A 15,925-nucleotide genomic window follows, 5' to 3' on the forward strand; every position below is an offset into this window, starting at 1 on the left:
TCCGCTGCTGGCTGCCTGCCTCCTCTGCAGATGTGTTGTTTATCTGCCGCTTTGAGTTGAACAAGCCTGCTTCTTTGACAAAGGGCTGTTACTGTGACCGTGTCATATACAGATGTGCACTGCACAGCACAGAGAAGACGACTGCACTTTGGATCCTCAGAAGGGTAGCGCAGAGCAGCCACTGATGTCAGCACTTCTACCGTGTAAACGAACCTTGCCTATTATCTAACTTGGCACAGTGGGGTTTATGCAATAATTGTATTTCACAGTGTTTTTGTAATTGCTGGCAAACCCCATGGGGCAAGGAGTCCTGCATTCTTTATTGATTTGCAGGTATTATGCATGATGTGATGGCATCCAGGCATGTCTACCATTGCTTTGTATTTTTTAAAATAACATATATTAGATACAAAATTCACAAATAATCTTAAGGAAAAAAGACCCTGAAACATCTGACCATTCACCTGGAGTTGCATGTCCTTTGTGTGTATTTTCAAGCCTAATGGGTAGGCAGGTAAAAAAAAAAAAAACAGCATAGCCAAAAGTTATTGTTTAAATATAGTGTGCTACATGTCAGGATGCAAATAAGTGTGATTTGAAAATATTTTTTTAAAAATTGCATCTATACTAAATATTTACAAATTTTCTTTTCTTGGCATGAATCACTATAACATCATCTATTTACACAGCATTTACATTGCATTAGGTATTAAAAGTAACCCAGAGATAAAGTATATGGAAGGATGTATAAAGATTAAATGTAAATACAATGTAGTTTTATACAGGGATTTGAGCATCTAAGGATGTTGGCATCCTTGTGGGTCTGGGACCCATTTCCCATGGATACCTAGAGAACACTGCGTATACAGCTATGGGGATCTATATGCGTAACTGTGTATCCTCTATCTCCTGTGCACCAAGGCTTCTCCATCCAGATCTCTCTAGGTGCAGCTGTGACTCGGCGGGTGGGCGTGGCATGAGTCTGCATTGCTAATGAGCTTCCTCTAGTTTTCAGGAAAAGCCAGGGCTGCTGTGGGTGGCCTCCTGTGCAGTGGCCCCTTGAGGTGAGGGCAAAGTGGCAAGTGGGCTCCACCCTGGTACTTACCCTGCATCTGGCTCTGAGGCTGAGGGTTAAAGGCAGTGGAGTGGTTCACGCGAGGGTTGGGCGTGGGGGCTGGGTGGTGCGGGCTGACCCTCATGGCCGTGCGCCGCAGCTGCTCCAGTTCACTGAGCCGCTCGGAAAAGGACAAGCTCCCCGGCTTGGTCTGATCATCTAGTTTCTGACGATGTCCTATTGTGGGGAGCAGGTGGGGAGAGGGAAAGGGAAGGAGGGAGGGAAGAGATCAGAAAAATGCATCGTGGAATTTCTAAAGCTGGGGGACAGGGCTCTTACTTTTCCCCTCCCTGCCCTCACCCACAAAGTGCGGACTCACTGGACATTTACCCCTGGGTAGATATGCTGCCTCTGGGGGTTCAGGGCGTTTGTCCCCTAGCACTGCAAGGCCCCCTTTCATCACCCTGGCCACAAGGTGCACCCTGCACCCACTCCAGCCCTCTGCACCATCTCTGTTGAGCAGGACGCCGGCTGGTGCAGCCTTGGTGGAAGCAGCAGTGGTGGTAAAAAAGGAAGCTTCCGGCACAGGGCCACGTGCTGCGGGCTGAACTGTGGCAGCCGCAGAGGTGTGATCCTCACAGCCTCAGAATGCTGCTCCTCACTGCAAAGCCGACCATGGCAGGTCTGAGAGGCTTTCTGGGCGCTGAGGCTGAGCTGCATGCCCCTTCCAACAGGAAATGGGGCGGGGTGGCCAACCCACAGCCCAGGCACTCAGATTTCCTGGTACATGTAGGGCAGCCCCTCTCCCTCTCCACAAAGGCTTATTAGAAGCTTCTTTCACTCCCTGGGTGCACCCCTAAGAGGGAGTGGGCTTCCTCCAATGTTCCCAGAGGGCTGGCCTAAGGGAGTCCCCATGGAGCCATCAGCTAGCTGATTGGGTGAGCCTTCCCTGGGGGGTTCAGGATCCCGGGGTGGGAAGAGGGATTCTCAGTGTCTGTAGGGACCATAGATGTCCTTGCCTTGTCCTCAAGCTCCTCATCTAAATCACTGTCACCAGGAAGTGGCAAGTGGAGGGGCTTACATGGGATGGGTCAGGAGGGCTGCATGGACCTCCAGTTTTCTCTCTGAATCCATCACCAAAATCCTATTAAACTGGAGATAGTAGCATTGTGGGTACCATAAAAGGGACACAGGACAAAAGGCAATGTGATTCCATTCTCTTTCAAGGAGGATGGTTTCTTGTTCCTTCCCTATCCTTGAGGTTTGTTTCAGGAGAGTCCTTGATCTATTTTACCAAAACCCCTGATTGTCAAGCAGCTTCAGAACAAGACTGGAGAAGCAGCCAATTTACTGCCCCCAGAAAGTTCCCCTTCCTATTCCCTCCACCGAACCTAAATTAAAATGGGGGCCCTCGACTCCACTCCCCACAGCCCGAGGTAGGAGTGGGGCTAGGGGCAGCCCATTTTCCTCTCGCTCGCCACTGCTACAACTATAAAATTAAATTGTATAACTTGTGTTATGATTCCAAATCTCCATGGCTTGCCATTTCTTCCTGCTACAGGGCCCCTTGGCACTGTTGACGGTGTCTCAAATTCCAGACCAGAAAAAGGGCCCACTATATTGCAGTGATTTTATCATTAACAAGACCTATTTGGCTCCAAAAGGAGGAAAAATACTTAAGCATAATATTTGTGTAGTTCAAATGCAATGCTCTTTTCATGTGTCACCAAAGCAAATCTGGACTCTGATTCAGCGCTCCAGCCCACAACACTCGACTTGAACGCAAACACCCTGAGTCACGCAGGCCTGGCCGGCACACATGTGAGAGGCCTCTTATGGGCTGAGTGTTTTAAGCACTAGCTTTGTGGACAAAAGGGGCCAGGTTCCCGAGCAACCATGCCATCCCTTTCCCTCAGAAATAACAAAACTACCTTTTTCTAGAACATTCTATTTCATTCAGTCATGGCATAATTCAGTGTGCCCAGATGGAGACTTCCTTAGTCCTCCTGCCTCTCATCTTTGTGACAGGCCCTCACTTCCTGATGATCACACACACACACACACACACACACACACACACACTCTGAAATTTCCTGTGCAGAAAAAACATGCAATGCTAACTCAAAAACCATCTAAAACATAATTCTGCCCTGTAAATGCCTGCCACAGCTGAATGCCTACTATTAGGAGTCAAGGAAAGAAAATGGCAGGAAACAGGTTTCTAGAGAGTTCTATGGTCTCAGAAAGAATGCTGGTCAGCCAGGGCTTCCACTATGTTTTCTCTGCATTTCAACTTCACATTCCTTGGGCACCCAGTGGCATTTGGAAGAACACTGTGGGAGGGACACTGGGTGACCCAGGGGAATCATTCTGAATACATGGCAGTGGGTGTGGCGGTATGTTCAGCCAGTCTTGGAAGAAAGACTATCTATTAGTGCATCTGCTGCAGCACACTCGACCTGTGCCACTGAGAAACCAAACAGGAATCAAGTTGTTCCAGGCAAGCCCCTCTGCGGCCAGACACATGTGGGATTATTATTTTTTATTAGTCCCCCTCATTGCTCTATGCTTAAAAAAAGACTTCTAATGCGAGCCATTTCTATACCAGCTGACACCTGCCAAAATCATAGTCATTTGCAGAGATTAAGTGATGACTGTCTGCTTTCGCAGGAATGTTCAGGCACAACTCTCAGAGAAAAACAATTCTTCACTCTAAGCTGCTTCCTAAGCCCTGGGAGTCTAGGGCTGAGTTTAAGGCAGGAAGACTGGGGAAGGGTTCATTCCATGCGCTTCCCAAGTGCACTGTGGGAGTCAGCCGGAGCCTCTGCCACAACTTGACCCCCACGCTCACAACAGTGTTAGAAAATTGCAACACCAGGCAAACGGGAAATGAAAAGCATCATCATGTCCAAGGTGTGGTCCAGATGCATTTATAAGCTCCAGCTGAGAAACACCTAATTCTTCTTTTTCTGAAACCACCGGGTTTCAGGCACCAAAGAGCAGTATTTGTAGGAAATATAGGAGCTTCCGATACAAACTCTGAGGCTGGGAAACCTAATGCTTTACCTCTTCAGTTTCCTGTATCTGCATGCTATTAAGATGTCAATTTGCTCCCTAAATTTTAAATAGAGGAGTATGGAAAATGCTCACTATGAAATTCACTGTTTTTCTTTCTGAGTACTGGGCCCTGGAGGACAATAAGGAATTCAACTCTGGATCAAACCACTAGTAAAATTATGATATTGTCTTCCACATATACAGTACATATTGCGGCCTGGTTTTTTGAACAAGTTGGAAATCAGCTGTGAACGTTCCCAGGGTGGCTACCACCAGGTTTCACGCTGCGGCATCTTACTGAATTTTCAGCAGAACTGAAAAGGGCCTTAAATTCTCCTTTCACCATTTTCCTATTTTTTGAAAAACAGTACTAGATTGGAATTTTATTATATTTGCAATCATTAGAAGCCAAGAAGAAAAGGGAAAGAGGAACATATAAAAATAAATGAATGCCATTTGCTAAATTTTACTTCATTCCAAAGACAGTTTTGTAGTTTCCTGGGATGGCTGCTTATTAGAACATGCTTAAATGTTACAATATTTTCTGATAGATAATGAGAACAGCTTTCACTTTGCTCCTGCAAAATCTACACTAAACAGACACATATCTTATTGATAACTCAGTGGCCTTTTCCAAGGCACTGCTGGGATCTGTGGCTGAGGGTTACTGAAATGCACTTATGTACAATCTCCTATCCGTGAAAACCATACAGTAAACTTGCCACCTTTTCTTGCAAAAGTTTGGGTAGAGAGACTACAGAATATTCTGGCTACCAGCAACCCATCATCAGTCCATGTTCCGGGTATGGCTGTGGTTACCAGTTTTTTGATAGATTCCCCACACAAAAATTAAAAAGGTTTAGATTAAAAGCACTGTCAAGATGAGCAGCTGGAAAAAAATCAAACAAAATGTGTGCCTAGAATCACATTTCTCCTAAAAAGACACATGAATCTCATGCGCTCGCTGTTACATGTGTATCTTACATTTCAGAAGTTTGCCAGCCACCCTGATACTAAGTACATGGACATAAAAACACAGAATCATCCTCCCTTTGATTTGCTGCAGTTTTATGACTATGGAAAAAAAAAAAAAAAACGTGTGTGTGGGTAGAGAACAGTCCACTTTTCCTGTGAACTTTGGGTCCCAGGGTCATTAGGATTTTAAAGCCACGGTACAGCATGTGAATGGTATCCTTCCGTACGTCTTTTGCAGGTGGTGAAATAACCCTTCCTCAGAGCAAACCTAGCCATCTGGTGGCTCATTCAATGCTGAGAAATCCAGTCTAATATTACAGATCATTGGGATATTATACATACAATATATCACATAAAATAAAATAAAATACAATACGTAATGACACATATGTGTTCATGTATCATCCTAGTACATATCACATATGCACATGAATATATTGTCCAATATTCTATAAATACAACTTCACCCCTCTATTTCATCTCTTAAAGCTACGAGAACAGCACAAGGGTGTTCTCCTGCAGAACTAGAAGAGGACATAGAAATCAGCCTTTTAAACTCATTGGTGGGAAATGAGATTCAGAGAGGTTCTGTGTTACTTAACCAGTCTCACTCAGCAGGTTACAGAAAGGGTGCAAGTCTGAAAACACCCAGGCTCTCATGAGCCCCCAGTGCACCCACGTTCTTATTTCCTGAAACGTGAAATGAAGAGATCAGAGGCATTCAGTGCTCCCCGGTTTTAGATCACAGGAACACTAGGCTAAGGTGCCTGTCTTTATAGTTCAACTTCTGGTCCCAGTTTGTGTGTAGAATTAGCCAGTGCTGTGCAGGGATCCATGGTAAACAGGGGCAATTCCACGCCGCGTGGGCATTGCAGGGAGGTTCCGGCTTGGTGGGCCTCCAAAAGATGGATTTCTAGAAAGATTGTGGAAGCACACTGGGAAGGCATGGTGGGAGAAGGAGGGTTATGCGGGTGCAGAGTGGGGGAGGGAGGCAGGAAAAGTAGGGGGCGGGGTTCCTCTGATGCACACGTCCAACTCCCTCACTGCGTCCCTTCTCTTGCCTACTTTTAATATTCAGGATGCTGGGAAATAAAATACCAAATACAGGGGTTCCTCAGTATCTGTGGGAGACTGGTTTCAGGACCGCTGCAGACACCAAAGTGCTGGGATGCTCAAGCCCCTTTTATAAGTGGCCTAGTAAGTGCATACAATTTAGGCACACCCTCCCACGTCCTGGAAATCATCTCTAGATGACTTACAATGCCTAATAAAGTGTGGATGTTCTGTAAATAGTAGCTCTCCAGGTAGCTTGAGAATAGCAACAAGATAGAAAGCCTGTACTTACAGACACAATATTTGTTCGTATTTTCATCCATGCTTGGTGGAATCAGCAGAGGCAGGACCCACAGGCACAGAGGGCTGGCTGCATGTCCCTGCAGTGTTCAGAGGAGGTGTCTCTGGGCACTGTGTGATACCCTTAATTTGATGATAAATGTTGGGTGGTTTTTTTCCTTCATCTTTAAAATTCTTGAATATAGACAGATCAGCTACCAAGGCCCAAACGCTTCCCTGCCAATGTTTGAGTATCTCCAGCTATAATTGGACAGAGCCCATGAAGGTCAAGCTCACAACAGTGAGGGGAGTCTGTAAAATAAGCCCCCAGTTTCTCCAGTAGGAAGCAACTTCTTCCCAGCCATCTGAGAGGAGGCTTTGGGGAATGGCAGGAAACGGTCACTGGGAACCTATTATTCCACTCCCAAAAGGCTGCTGTTAAAACCTGTGCGTGCTCCTGAGGCTCAGGATGTTAATGTAGGAGCCATAATCCTCTCTCCTCTAGAGCAGCACATGGCACCAGGGAGACGCCACCGCCGGCCTGGTGTTCAAGTGTTTTTCCTCCGGAACCTGAGTTTCCTCCAAACCTTACTGTGAACAAGAGTGAGTCTTTTCACCATCCCCTCTCCTTATCTGGAAGTCTGGAATTAAAGGACTAGCATGGATTTCTCCAAGGGGCTCTAAAGCCATCCATGGCAATTACATTTGCTGGGATTCTGTACTGCCTCTGTTCTTGCTGAACAACTTTAAGTCTGGCCTTTTCCTTTCTCTCTCTCCCTTCCCCTCCCTTCCCCTCGTCTTTCCTCTCTTCTCCTCTCTTATACTGAGGATTAAACTCAGGGCCTTCACACTGGGCTATATCCCAGGCCCATTTTTATATTTTATATTGAGGCAGAGTCTCACTATATCACTAATTTATTCAAACTGGGATTGAACTGGAAATCCTCCCAAGTCAGCCTCCCAAAGGACTGGGATTACAAGTGTGTACCACAGTTCCCCCACTTAAACACGGTCTTTCATGAGCAACTTACTATGACATTATGCTTCTCAAAGATTTTTGTGTATTTCCCGGGCAGGTACCGGGCTTTTGGGACCGGTTCCAAGTCTGACTATCGAGACAGTCCTCAGAGCTCCATCTTGGCACACACAGTGTCTTCCATAAAATGACACAGGAATTTGCTGTCCTTCTGCCTTCTGCTGCATCCATTGCCTCGTGGACAGGTAGTTGTTAGGGACCAGGGATGATACCAGTTTTTGTGGATCCTCTCTCTCTTATAGTCCTTGCTGAGCCTTCCTGTGATCCCACCAGGACATTTCCTTCTCCTGCCTCTTCCTTTATGGCCCTAAGGCTGAGTCCAGAGGAGGCAGGACATTAAACTCACATTAAAAGCAGCTAAGAAACTGTCAGAGGCTGCAGCTGGGAAGTAAGAAAGCCACTCCACAGACTCTCACTACCCCCCTGCATCTACGTACAGGTCTCTGCTCTTCTTTCTCAGGCTCTTCTTACCTATGTCATGCTGAAAGAGTCTACTAAGGTGTCCACTCTCCTAGATAACATCTCTCCCTACTCGGGGACTCCTAGAGACAGCGCCTTATCCCAGGAGAATCATGCACAGGGCCTACACGGCCTCTGACCAGGAAGGTCTGGTCTCTAGCAGGAGACCAGTGAGCATTTGCCCACTACATGGGGGCGCCCTCCATGTGTTGCTTACTCTACACCATGGTTCTGCAGTACCCATTGCATGGCATAAAACACGCATTTCAGAGGTCAGGCTAGTACTTCACCAGACCTGCTTCCTAAGGTGTGTGCTCCCTGCTTGAAACTAAAATGCAGATGGGCTGAAGTCAGCACTCCATGCCAGCCACACCAGCCTGCATTCCAGGGCCCTGGTCCAGCTGCCAGAACACTCTACCTCAAATACCTGATCTCCCCCCTCACGGGGCAGCTTTATGCCATCCTCTCCTTAAGCTGCTGACCCCTCCCCCACTGGCTTTGACTTCCTCCTCAGCATTAGGCATTGCCACTGAGGGTATCTCTGTGCCCACATGTCTGCCAGGTTCAAGAAGACAAAGAGGTTGTCCTTCCCTTGTGGCTATATTCCTAGCCTAGGCATACCGGGCACACAGTAGGATTAGTGTATGACAAATACGTGCCCAGACCCTTTGTGGTTGGTGCCAGCCCATCACTTCCAGCTGGGTGTGGAAAAGAGGGTTCATTTGGGGCAGAGGAACCTAGAACTACAGTTTCAGTTGCAGCACAGACATGGGGAAACTGCTCATGGAAAACGTCATCAGCTAGCAGATTGCATTTCATAGAGAACTGTCTCACAGGAAGTTAAAAAGTCAGCGAAATGCATCTCCATTTTCCTTCCATCATACTGAAAACCAAAAGTAGATGGGCAGAGGGCCCTGGTGCAGAGGGCAATGCTCACCTGGACCCAGGAGGACAGCAGGAGCTCCTCTCCTCTCTCCAGTGTGAGCACTTCATGCACACATGCATACATGTTAGGGCCTGCACATCTAACATGCCCTGTACTATCACATGCTACATAGATCATGGACTTATACGACATGTATACACAGATCACATACATATACCACATAGTATACACAGACATGCCTACATATATCACACAACACACATATTACATGCCACATAGATCATGTATGCTTCTCATATGCATAGGCATATCACATATATCTTTTATACGATATGCACATCCCTACCTGTATACAACATATATCACACAAATCACGGACTTACACATGCATACTGTATACTTCTATCACGTAATAGACACATACATCTATAACATACATTCACATACCACATATACTCCCCAAGCATATCCACACACACATACACATGATGCATGTACATATATACTCATCAGACACATCACTCATACCTCACACACATCCTACAATATATTCACGTCACAAACATATACTCATCACATACATTCGGGTAACAGATATTTGTGTTACATACATGTACACACATATCATATATGCATACAGGCATTCATATATTACACTTAAATCACATACACACATAAATCACTGTATGCATACATGTATCACACAGTATGTGCATACATAGATCACATACATATACACATCAAAGTGCTTGCATACAACATGTACATATAACATATATCACCCATATTCATACACATACACAGCACATACTCAAATTGCATATTGCACACATACATATACAGTCATATAGATACATATGGCATACACATACATACACATATCATATAGATCATACACATCACATACTTGTATCACACACATTCACATATCCACACAGCATATCCTTTCATCTCACACAAGAAGCAACCATTGCTGCTCCAGGCAAGCATGAAGATACAGGCATGAGGATGGCAATCAGGCACAGGGACAAAGGCAGCTGAGGCAAGGCAAGATCTACAAATAACACAGCTTTGGGCCCAAGGCTGCACAGGGCCAGGACTTCCTTCTCCCTGGATCAGGACCCCAAGACCCAGGGACAAAAGCCAAGCCAGCTCTCAGCTTCCCAAGTTCAAAGCTGGCTCCAAGTCACAGACAGTGAGTCCGCAACTCACTCACATGGCCTGGGCGCTTGGAGACCTGCTCCCCAAAGCAGAGCAGTGGGACTCTGCAGTCACTGGGCACTTTTTGTCACTCCTGATCTCTCTAGTGACAGAGCCAGGAATTGGTAGCTTAGGGTCTCGCTCTGCCTGGTGTCTGACTGTTAGCCAGAGGTGGCCCTCTGTGGGTGCAGTGGGGCCAGATGAAGTTCTGGCTCCTCACCTGTGACAGGGAATATTACCAGTCAGCCTCCTCAAGGCCCTGTGGATCAGGTCCCCCCAAGGGAGTGCTCCTGGTGGACAGGCTTTGGGGATAGAGACCAAGTCCCAGGGGCTACCAGCTCCCTCTGTGCCATGGAGGGGCTTGGCTCTGCCTGTGTGTGTGCACAGCCCTCCCCTGCTTGCAGGTGTCTGCCCTTCCCCCAGCAGCAGACATTCTGTATAAATAGCACAGTACTGACTGGCTCTGCACGGAGACCCAGCCATGCTGAGACTCAGTCAAAGCCAAGAGACACTCTACTCAATGCTCACTGAGTGAATAAGTGTATGAACAGCCTTTCCCGGGGCTGGACTTACTTGGGATTGTAGGGCGCTGATCACCTAGCAGCCTGCCTAGTGATCACTAATCCTCCATGCTTATAAAAAGGGGGAAGGAAACCCCTTCTTTACAGTTCTGCCCACCCAGCCCCAGGGCCTTCCTAGCAGCCAAGGAAAGGCACCTGATTCTCACCTTTTTCTCCAGTCCTAAACATCGCTGGAGTTCTGGGCTGGCCTCAAGGAAGAGGGGACCTGGAACCAGCCAACAGCCTTGGAGAGATGCAGAGCAGGCCTGGCTGGCAGGGAGTGCTTACTAGTAAGACAGCCAACACTTGGTTGTTCCTGTGAGCCATCAGCCTTTCTTCACACATCCAGGAATGGGCTGCAGGACACTGGGGGCATGATAATTCCATCCAAGGCTCAGACTGCCTTTGACTCACTATTGTCATTGGGAGGCTGAAGGCAGCCACCAGCAGTGGAGGGACAACAGGGGCAGTTACCTGAAGGGACAAGCAACTCTTCACCTTGGATGCCATAGAGCTGCAGCATGGTGAGGAAAATGTCGGTCCCTCCAGTCTGCCAGGTGACACTGGGAGGGCAAGTTCTATTTATCCCAAGACACAACTGCCCCACTTGCTCTGGTAACCCCATCTGAGTCAGGACCCTGCTCCTGGCCTGTCCTCACCTTGGGACTCTACATATGAGATGCCAGCCTTGGGGTCCATCCACACTCCCAGCTCCTCTCTGCTATGTTGGTAATAGGAAAACCATCTTTTCCATCATGTTTTGAACTTTTCTCTCCTTTTAGCACCCTCGAGAGTCTCTCTTGTGTGCAAATACTCAGGTATGGTAAGTAAAAATCTGAGTTCTTTGAAGGGGCCCCACAAGGATGGCAGACTGAGCTGTCTTTTCCCAGCCTGAAGGGTCCTCGCCCTTTCCCTCCCCTGTCTCTTGCCCACCCCCAACTTTTATTATTATTATTTTTATCCACTTCTGCTTCCTTCATTTTCTCTGCAGCTGCAGCAGAGAGATATAGTAAGCTACTGTATAGGATTTTGAAAGCAGGGCCGCTGAGAGCTTTCCAAACTCCATACAAGCTGGTTATTCTCTGCCTTGTTTTCTTTGGCTTCAGGTTAGTAGCACAGAATGAGTCAAACAGTATTAACTTTCAATAGGGAAGTGGTGTGGTCAACCAGAGCTGTTTGCGGCTAGATTGTGAAGATAGGTAGGGCAGGTAATGAAGAACAGCCGTAAGACTGCGAGGGGGCCCAGGAGGGAGGCAGCTCCCTCACAAAACGGCTCCAGTAATTAAGTCAACACAACTCACACCATCCTTTTGAGTTGGCTGAGGAATTAACACCAAGGTCTCTGACGGGCCAGCTTTGGGAAGTTGGCCACATCCAGACTTGGACAATTGAGCACTTTGTGGGTTTAAGGATGTCTTTTTTTTTTTAATGCTGCCAAAGTCATGGGAAATCTAGTTAGGATGATTTCCCCTACTTACAGCATGTCACTGTGTGTGGAGTTTTATTCCTCTTTCCCCTGCTTGGGGTGTGAAGGCTCCTCCCTCCTCCTTCCCTTCCCCCCCCCTCCCCGCTTTTCTTCCTTCTCCCCCTTCTTTTTCTTGTCCCTGCCACCCACATCATCATCTCCCTCCTCACAGTAAACCACAGAAGACCACAGCTCTTTTTCTACAGGCCAGAAGATACTGCTTTCAAAACACAAATGCTCCTTTAAATACAGTATCGTATTTTTAGGGGTAGATAAAAACCTTAAAAATACCAAGCTCTCTCCCTCTACAGATGAGAAAACTGAGTTTTAAGAGGAGATATAAGCTGCAGAGCTGTACACCCAGGGTCAGAACTCCAGCCCACACTCTCTGGGCCAGCGCTTTCCACCAAGCCTGCCTCTCCTTCACCCTGGGCTCAGAATTCCTTTAAGTTCAACACAGCAGCTCCCAGAACATCCTAGCCCTCAAGACTCAGATTTCAGTGGTTTCCAGCTCTTTCTCCCCACACTCAGCTACCTATTTATTTTGAAACTGGCTGAGTCACCCAAGGAGTAGAAGAGATTTCTCTGATCTTGCCCATGCTGGGCAGGCGGCCTGCATGTCAGCAAATGAACCTGACAGGGAGCTGGGCCTTGGAAGAGTCTCACTCCCAAGCAGCTGCAGTTTTTGAAACTGGCACCAAGGCTCAAGGGTATACTGTTTCATCTCCCTGCAACCTAATCCAGAAATCTCAGGCAGCACCATATATAAAAAGCCACAGTGGGGGGAAGCGAGGCCTGAGGTCCCAGCAAGCAGCACTGGGACTGTGTCCCATGCTCTGCTGATCCCAAGCCACTGGCCGTGTGTTTCATTGAAGGGACATGGAATAGTCACAGCTGTAGAACGAAAACTGTTTTTGGGTTTGGAAAAGATGAAAATATATTCAAATAAAACTCAACTTGCGACAGGTGGCCAAATTGCTTCGTTTGTTTCTCATATTTTTAAAAGGTAGACTGACAGAGGCAAAAGATATAGTAAGATATTCGCATGGCACAAGACAAAATTTCTAAAAGTATGGATTCACAGTGCTGGCTGATTTAAATGTCTCTTTCTCCACTGTGATTTTTTTCTTACTGGTCCTGAAGGAGGACATGACGAAACAAAGTCTATCTTTAAGAAACCAATCATTATTTTATTTAATATCCCTAAGATTTTTACATATTACATGCAAAATGGTAATAGTTTTCCACTATCATTTTCAGTTATTTAATGTGTAATATATTTCTATTATCTAGAACATAAACAGTTTAAAACATACTCTGATAACAATATCTCAATTTATACCAAAAAACTCTATGTAGTGGAGAGACCTGTATTAATGCTATTATTATTATTTTCATCCTATTGATGACTTAGTGAAAGCTGCTATATGCTAGGAACCTTGGCAACTTGCATTTCAGCTTTTGTTCTTAATTTTTCAGTTAAAAACAGACTTGTGTTTTGATTTAAAAAAAAAAAAAAAAAACCTTTGCTTTTTCAGAAAAAGCCCATTCCCCCACCCCCAAAGAACCTAGGCAATATGGCTAATGTGGTTTGCAGCATGAGAAACAGATTTATTGAAGCTGGTTTAGTGCTTCAGTCTTTAGAGTTACTAAGAGGTAGATTAGAAGGAAAGGGAGAAAAAAGCCCTTATTGTATTATATCCTAAGGACCAAATTCACCAAGTTTGGGCTTCTTTTCTTTTCTTATCTTTTCTAAAAATTTGGGAGAATCCTTGGGCAGAATTCCATTTGTTTTCCTGGGTATGGGTGGTGGGACAGGATAACAAGGACCTGCTGTGTCCCTGGCATGCATTTTAGTGGTAAGAGGAACTATTTAGGGAGACATCTGTGCCCAGCACAGGGCTATATCCTTGGATGTCTAAATTCCTTCACTCTGCATAGGAAATCTCAAGACAGGGAATGCCATCTTCCTGGTTTTACACCTGAGGAACAGGGACGGCGGGGAGGGTGGGTGGTGGCCTGGTAGTCACCATGGAGAGCCCACTTTGACAGCGGGGCTGTCAGCCCCATCCCAGCCTGCCTCTTGGTCTATCGCATTTCATCATCACTTCCCTGTGACATAGTATCCAGAAGCCCATTCTCCAGAGGGACAAACTGAAACACATACTGGGAAGCAGCAAGAATCAGCCCTGGCCGTGGCTTGGCTCTAATCTCCTGTCTCACTCCCCGCTGCTGCCTGGCACCCCCTGTGCAATCTGATTCACTTCTGAAATGCTGGGGTTCATGCTCGAAAACAGTGTCAGGTAACAGCAAAAGATGTCACTGCATATTTCTCCTTAAAATGAGTGGATTAGAAATATCATAGAACCACTCAAAGGCAACTAAAATTAAAGAGATACAAGGAACAAATCTAATAAGGCCATATAGTACTTAAGAACCCACCTATTTCAAATATTTAGTTTTTATCTTGAACAATCACAAGATGACTTATAAGTCATGGCGAATGAAAATGACGATGAAATCAGGTGAGTAAATAAAATATTAAATGTTTAACATTTCAGTGCAGGGGGCCTGGGGATTTAGCTCAGTGGCATAAGCGCCTGCCTTGCAAGCAGGCAGTCATGAGTTTGATCCCCGGGAACGATAAAAAGGAAAAAGACAAAAAACAAAAAAACAAAAACATTTCAGTGCAGGAAAGCACATGTGAATGATTTTGGTAATAGTGCAAGCTTTGGTCAATACTCACTTTAATGGAACCAGAGTACAGTTATGTATAACTCACAGAAACACCAAATTAATGTATTGCCAGTAATTGACTTTATAGGGGTGTGGGGAGTTAGGGATTAGTTCTATTATGTTACTTTTACAGAAAGGCAAACAGAAAAGAACCTTGGTTAGGGAACTTAAATTTTTTTTCTCTTATAGTAAGTTTCACCTATAGAAGAATATGTCATGTCTCCTATTGATTATAGCAAACTTTCTCCATGATACTGTATAGCTTCCATATTGAACCATCCAACCAAACACCAGTGTCCCATGATAGACCTGATAACACAGCTGTTAACACAAACTAATTACACTTAATTCACCCTGCCTGTAATATCAACATTTGACAGTTTATATCCAAACAGCAAGCCTTTTTAAAAAAAATTGTTTTAAAAGAAAAGCATATGGAAAAAACAGAACTCAGAAACTGTAAATTAGCTCAGCTGAACTCAAACACAGATCCAGGATAAAGGGGGGTAGGTTTTATTTATGTATTCAAAACTTATGGAAATTTTTCTTTTTTTCTTTTGTTTTGGTAGAAGTGGCAGGGTTTTGAGAGACCCGCTCTATCAACTTCTTGCTAATAATGCTTTTCCTTAGTGCATGGCTTACAGGAAAAACCCCAAGCCTTCGGGAAAATGCAAGGAGAGTTTTTATAAAATGAAAAAAATGGGAAGTGACTGGCAGATGAAAATAATCAAAATCCACCCGAAAGCAGGGAATCAGACGCATTATGATGCACCCGCCCGCAATCCATTAGCAGGCTGTAAGGCCACTCACCCCCACGGGAGATGCACCAACAGCTGTGGGATTCAGCACCCCACTTGGAGGCCAAGCCAAAAATCACACAATCAGCACACACTAGGAAGCTCCAAGGGTGGCTGGATGTGCATCTATGCCCGAGAAGCTGCAATGCGGCTAGAGACCCAGGTACCCGGGGAGATGAACTACACTCCCCTAGCACCATCTGTGAGTGCCACAGCTGACAGCAGTCACCCAACCTCAGATTAAAACTATTTGAAAACCGTGTAGAAACTTTCTTCTTGTTCCTCAAAGTATAGGTCGCATAATAACGATTTATATTGTATTAACACTGTATTAGCTATTATAAGCAATGATCTAAGTATTTGGGAAG

At 45.7% G+C, this 15,925-nt stretch overlaps 1 protein-coding gene across 3 annotated transcripts in view; it reads right to left on the reverse strand.

Moving 5' to 3' along the window:
* Positions 1 to 15,925, reverse strand: part of Runx1 (RUNX family transcription factor 1) — a 233,096-nt gene that overhangs the window by 39,156 nt on the left and 178,015 nt on the right. For 2 of the 3 annotated variants that reach the window (XM_005000091.4, XM_063224452.1), the window contains one exon: positions 1,106 to 1,291. The exons of the other annotated variant lie outside the window; for it this stretch is intronic. In XM_005000091.4, the coding sequence (XP_005000148.1) occupies positions 1,106 to 1,291 (186 nt within the window). The remainder of the gene's footprint in view (positions 1 to 1,105; positions 1,292 to 15,925) is intronic. 3 annotated transcript variants of the gene reach the window in all.

This window comes from Cavia porcellus, unplaced genomic scaffold (genome assembly GCF_034190915.1).
Source record: "Cavia porcellus strain 051 isolate PalLab524CR breed Dunkin Hartley unplaced genomic scaffold, mCavPor4.1 scaffold_15, whole genome shotgun sequence".
Classification (NCBI taxonomy): domain Eukaryota; kingdom Metazoa; phylum Chordata; class Mammalia; order Rodentia; family Caviidae; genus Cavia; species Cavia porcellus.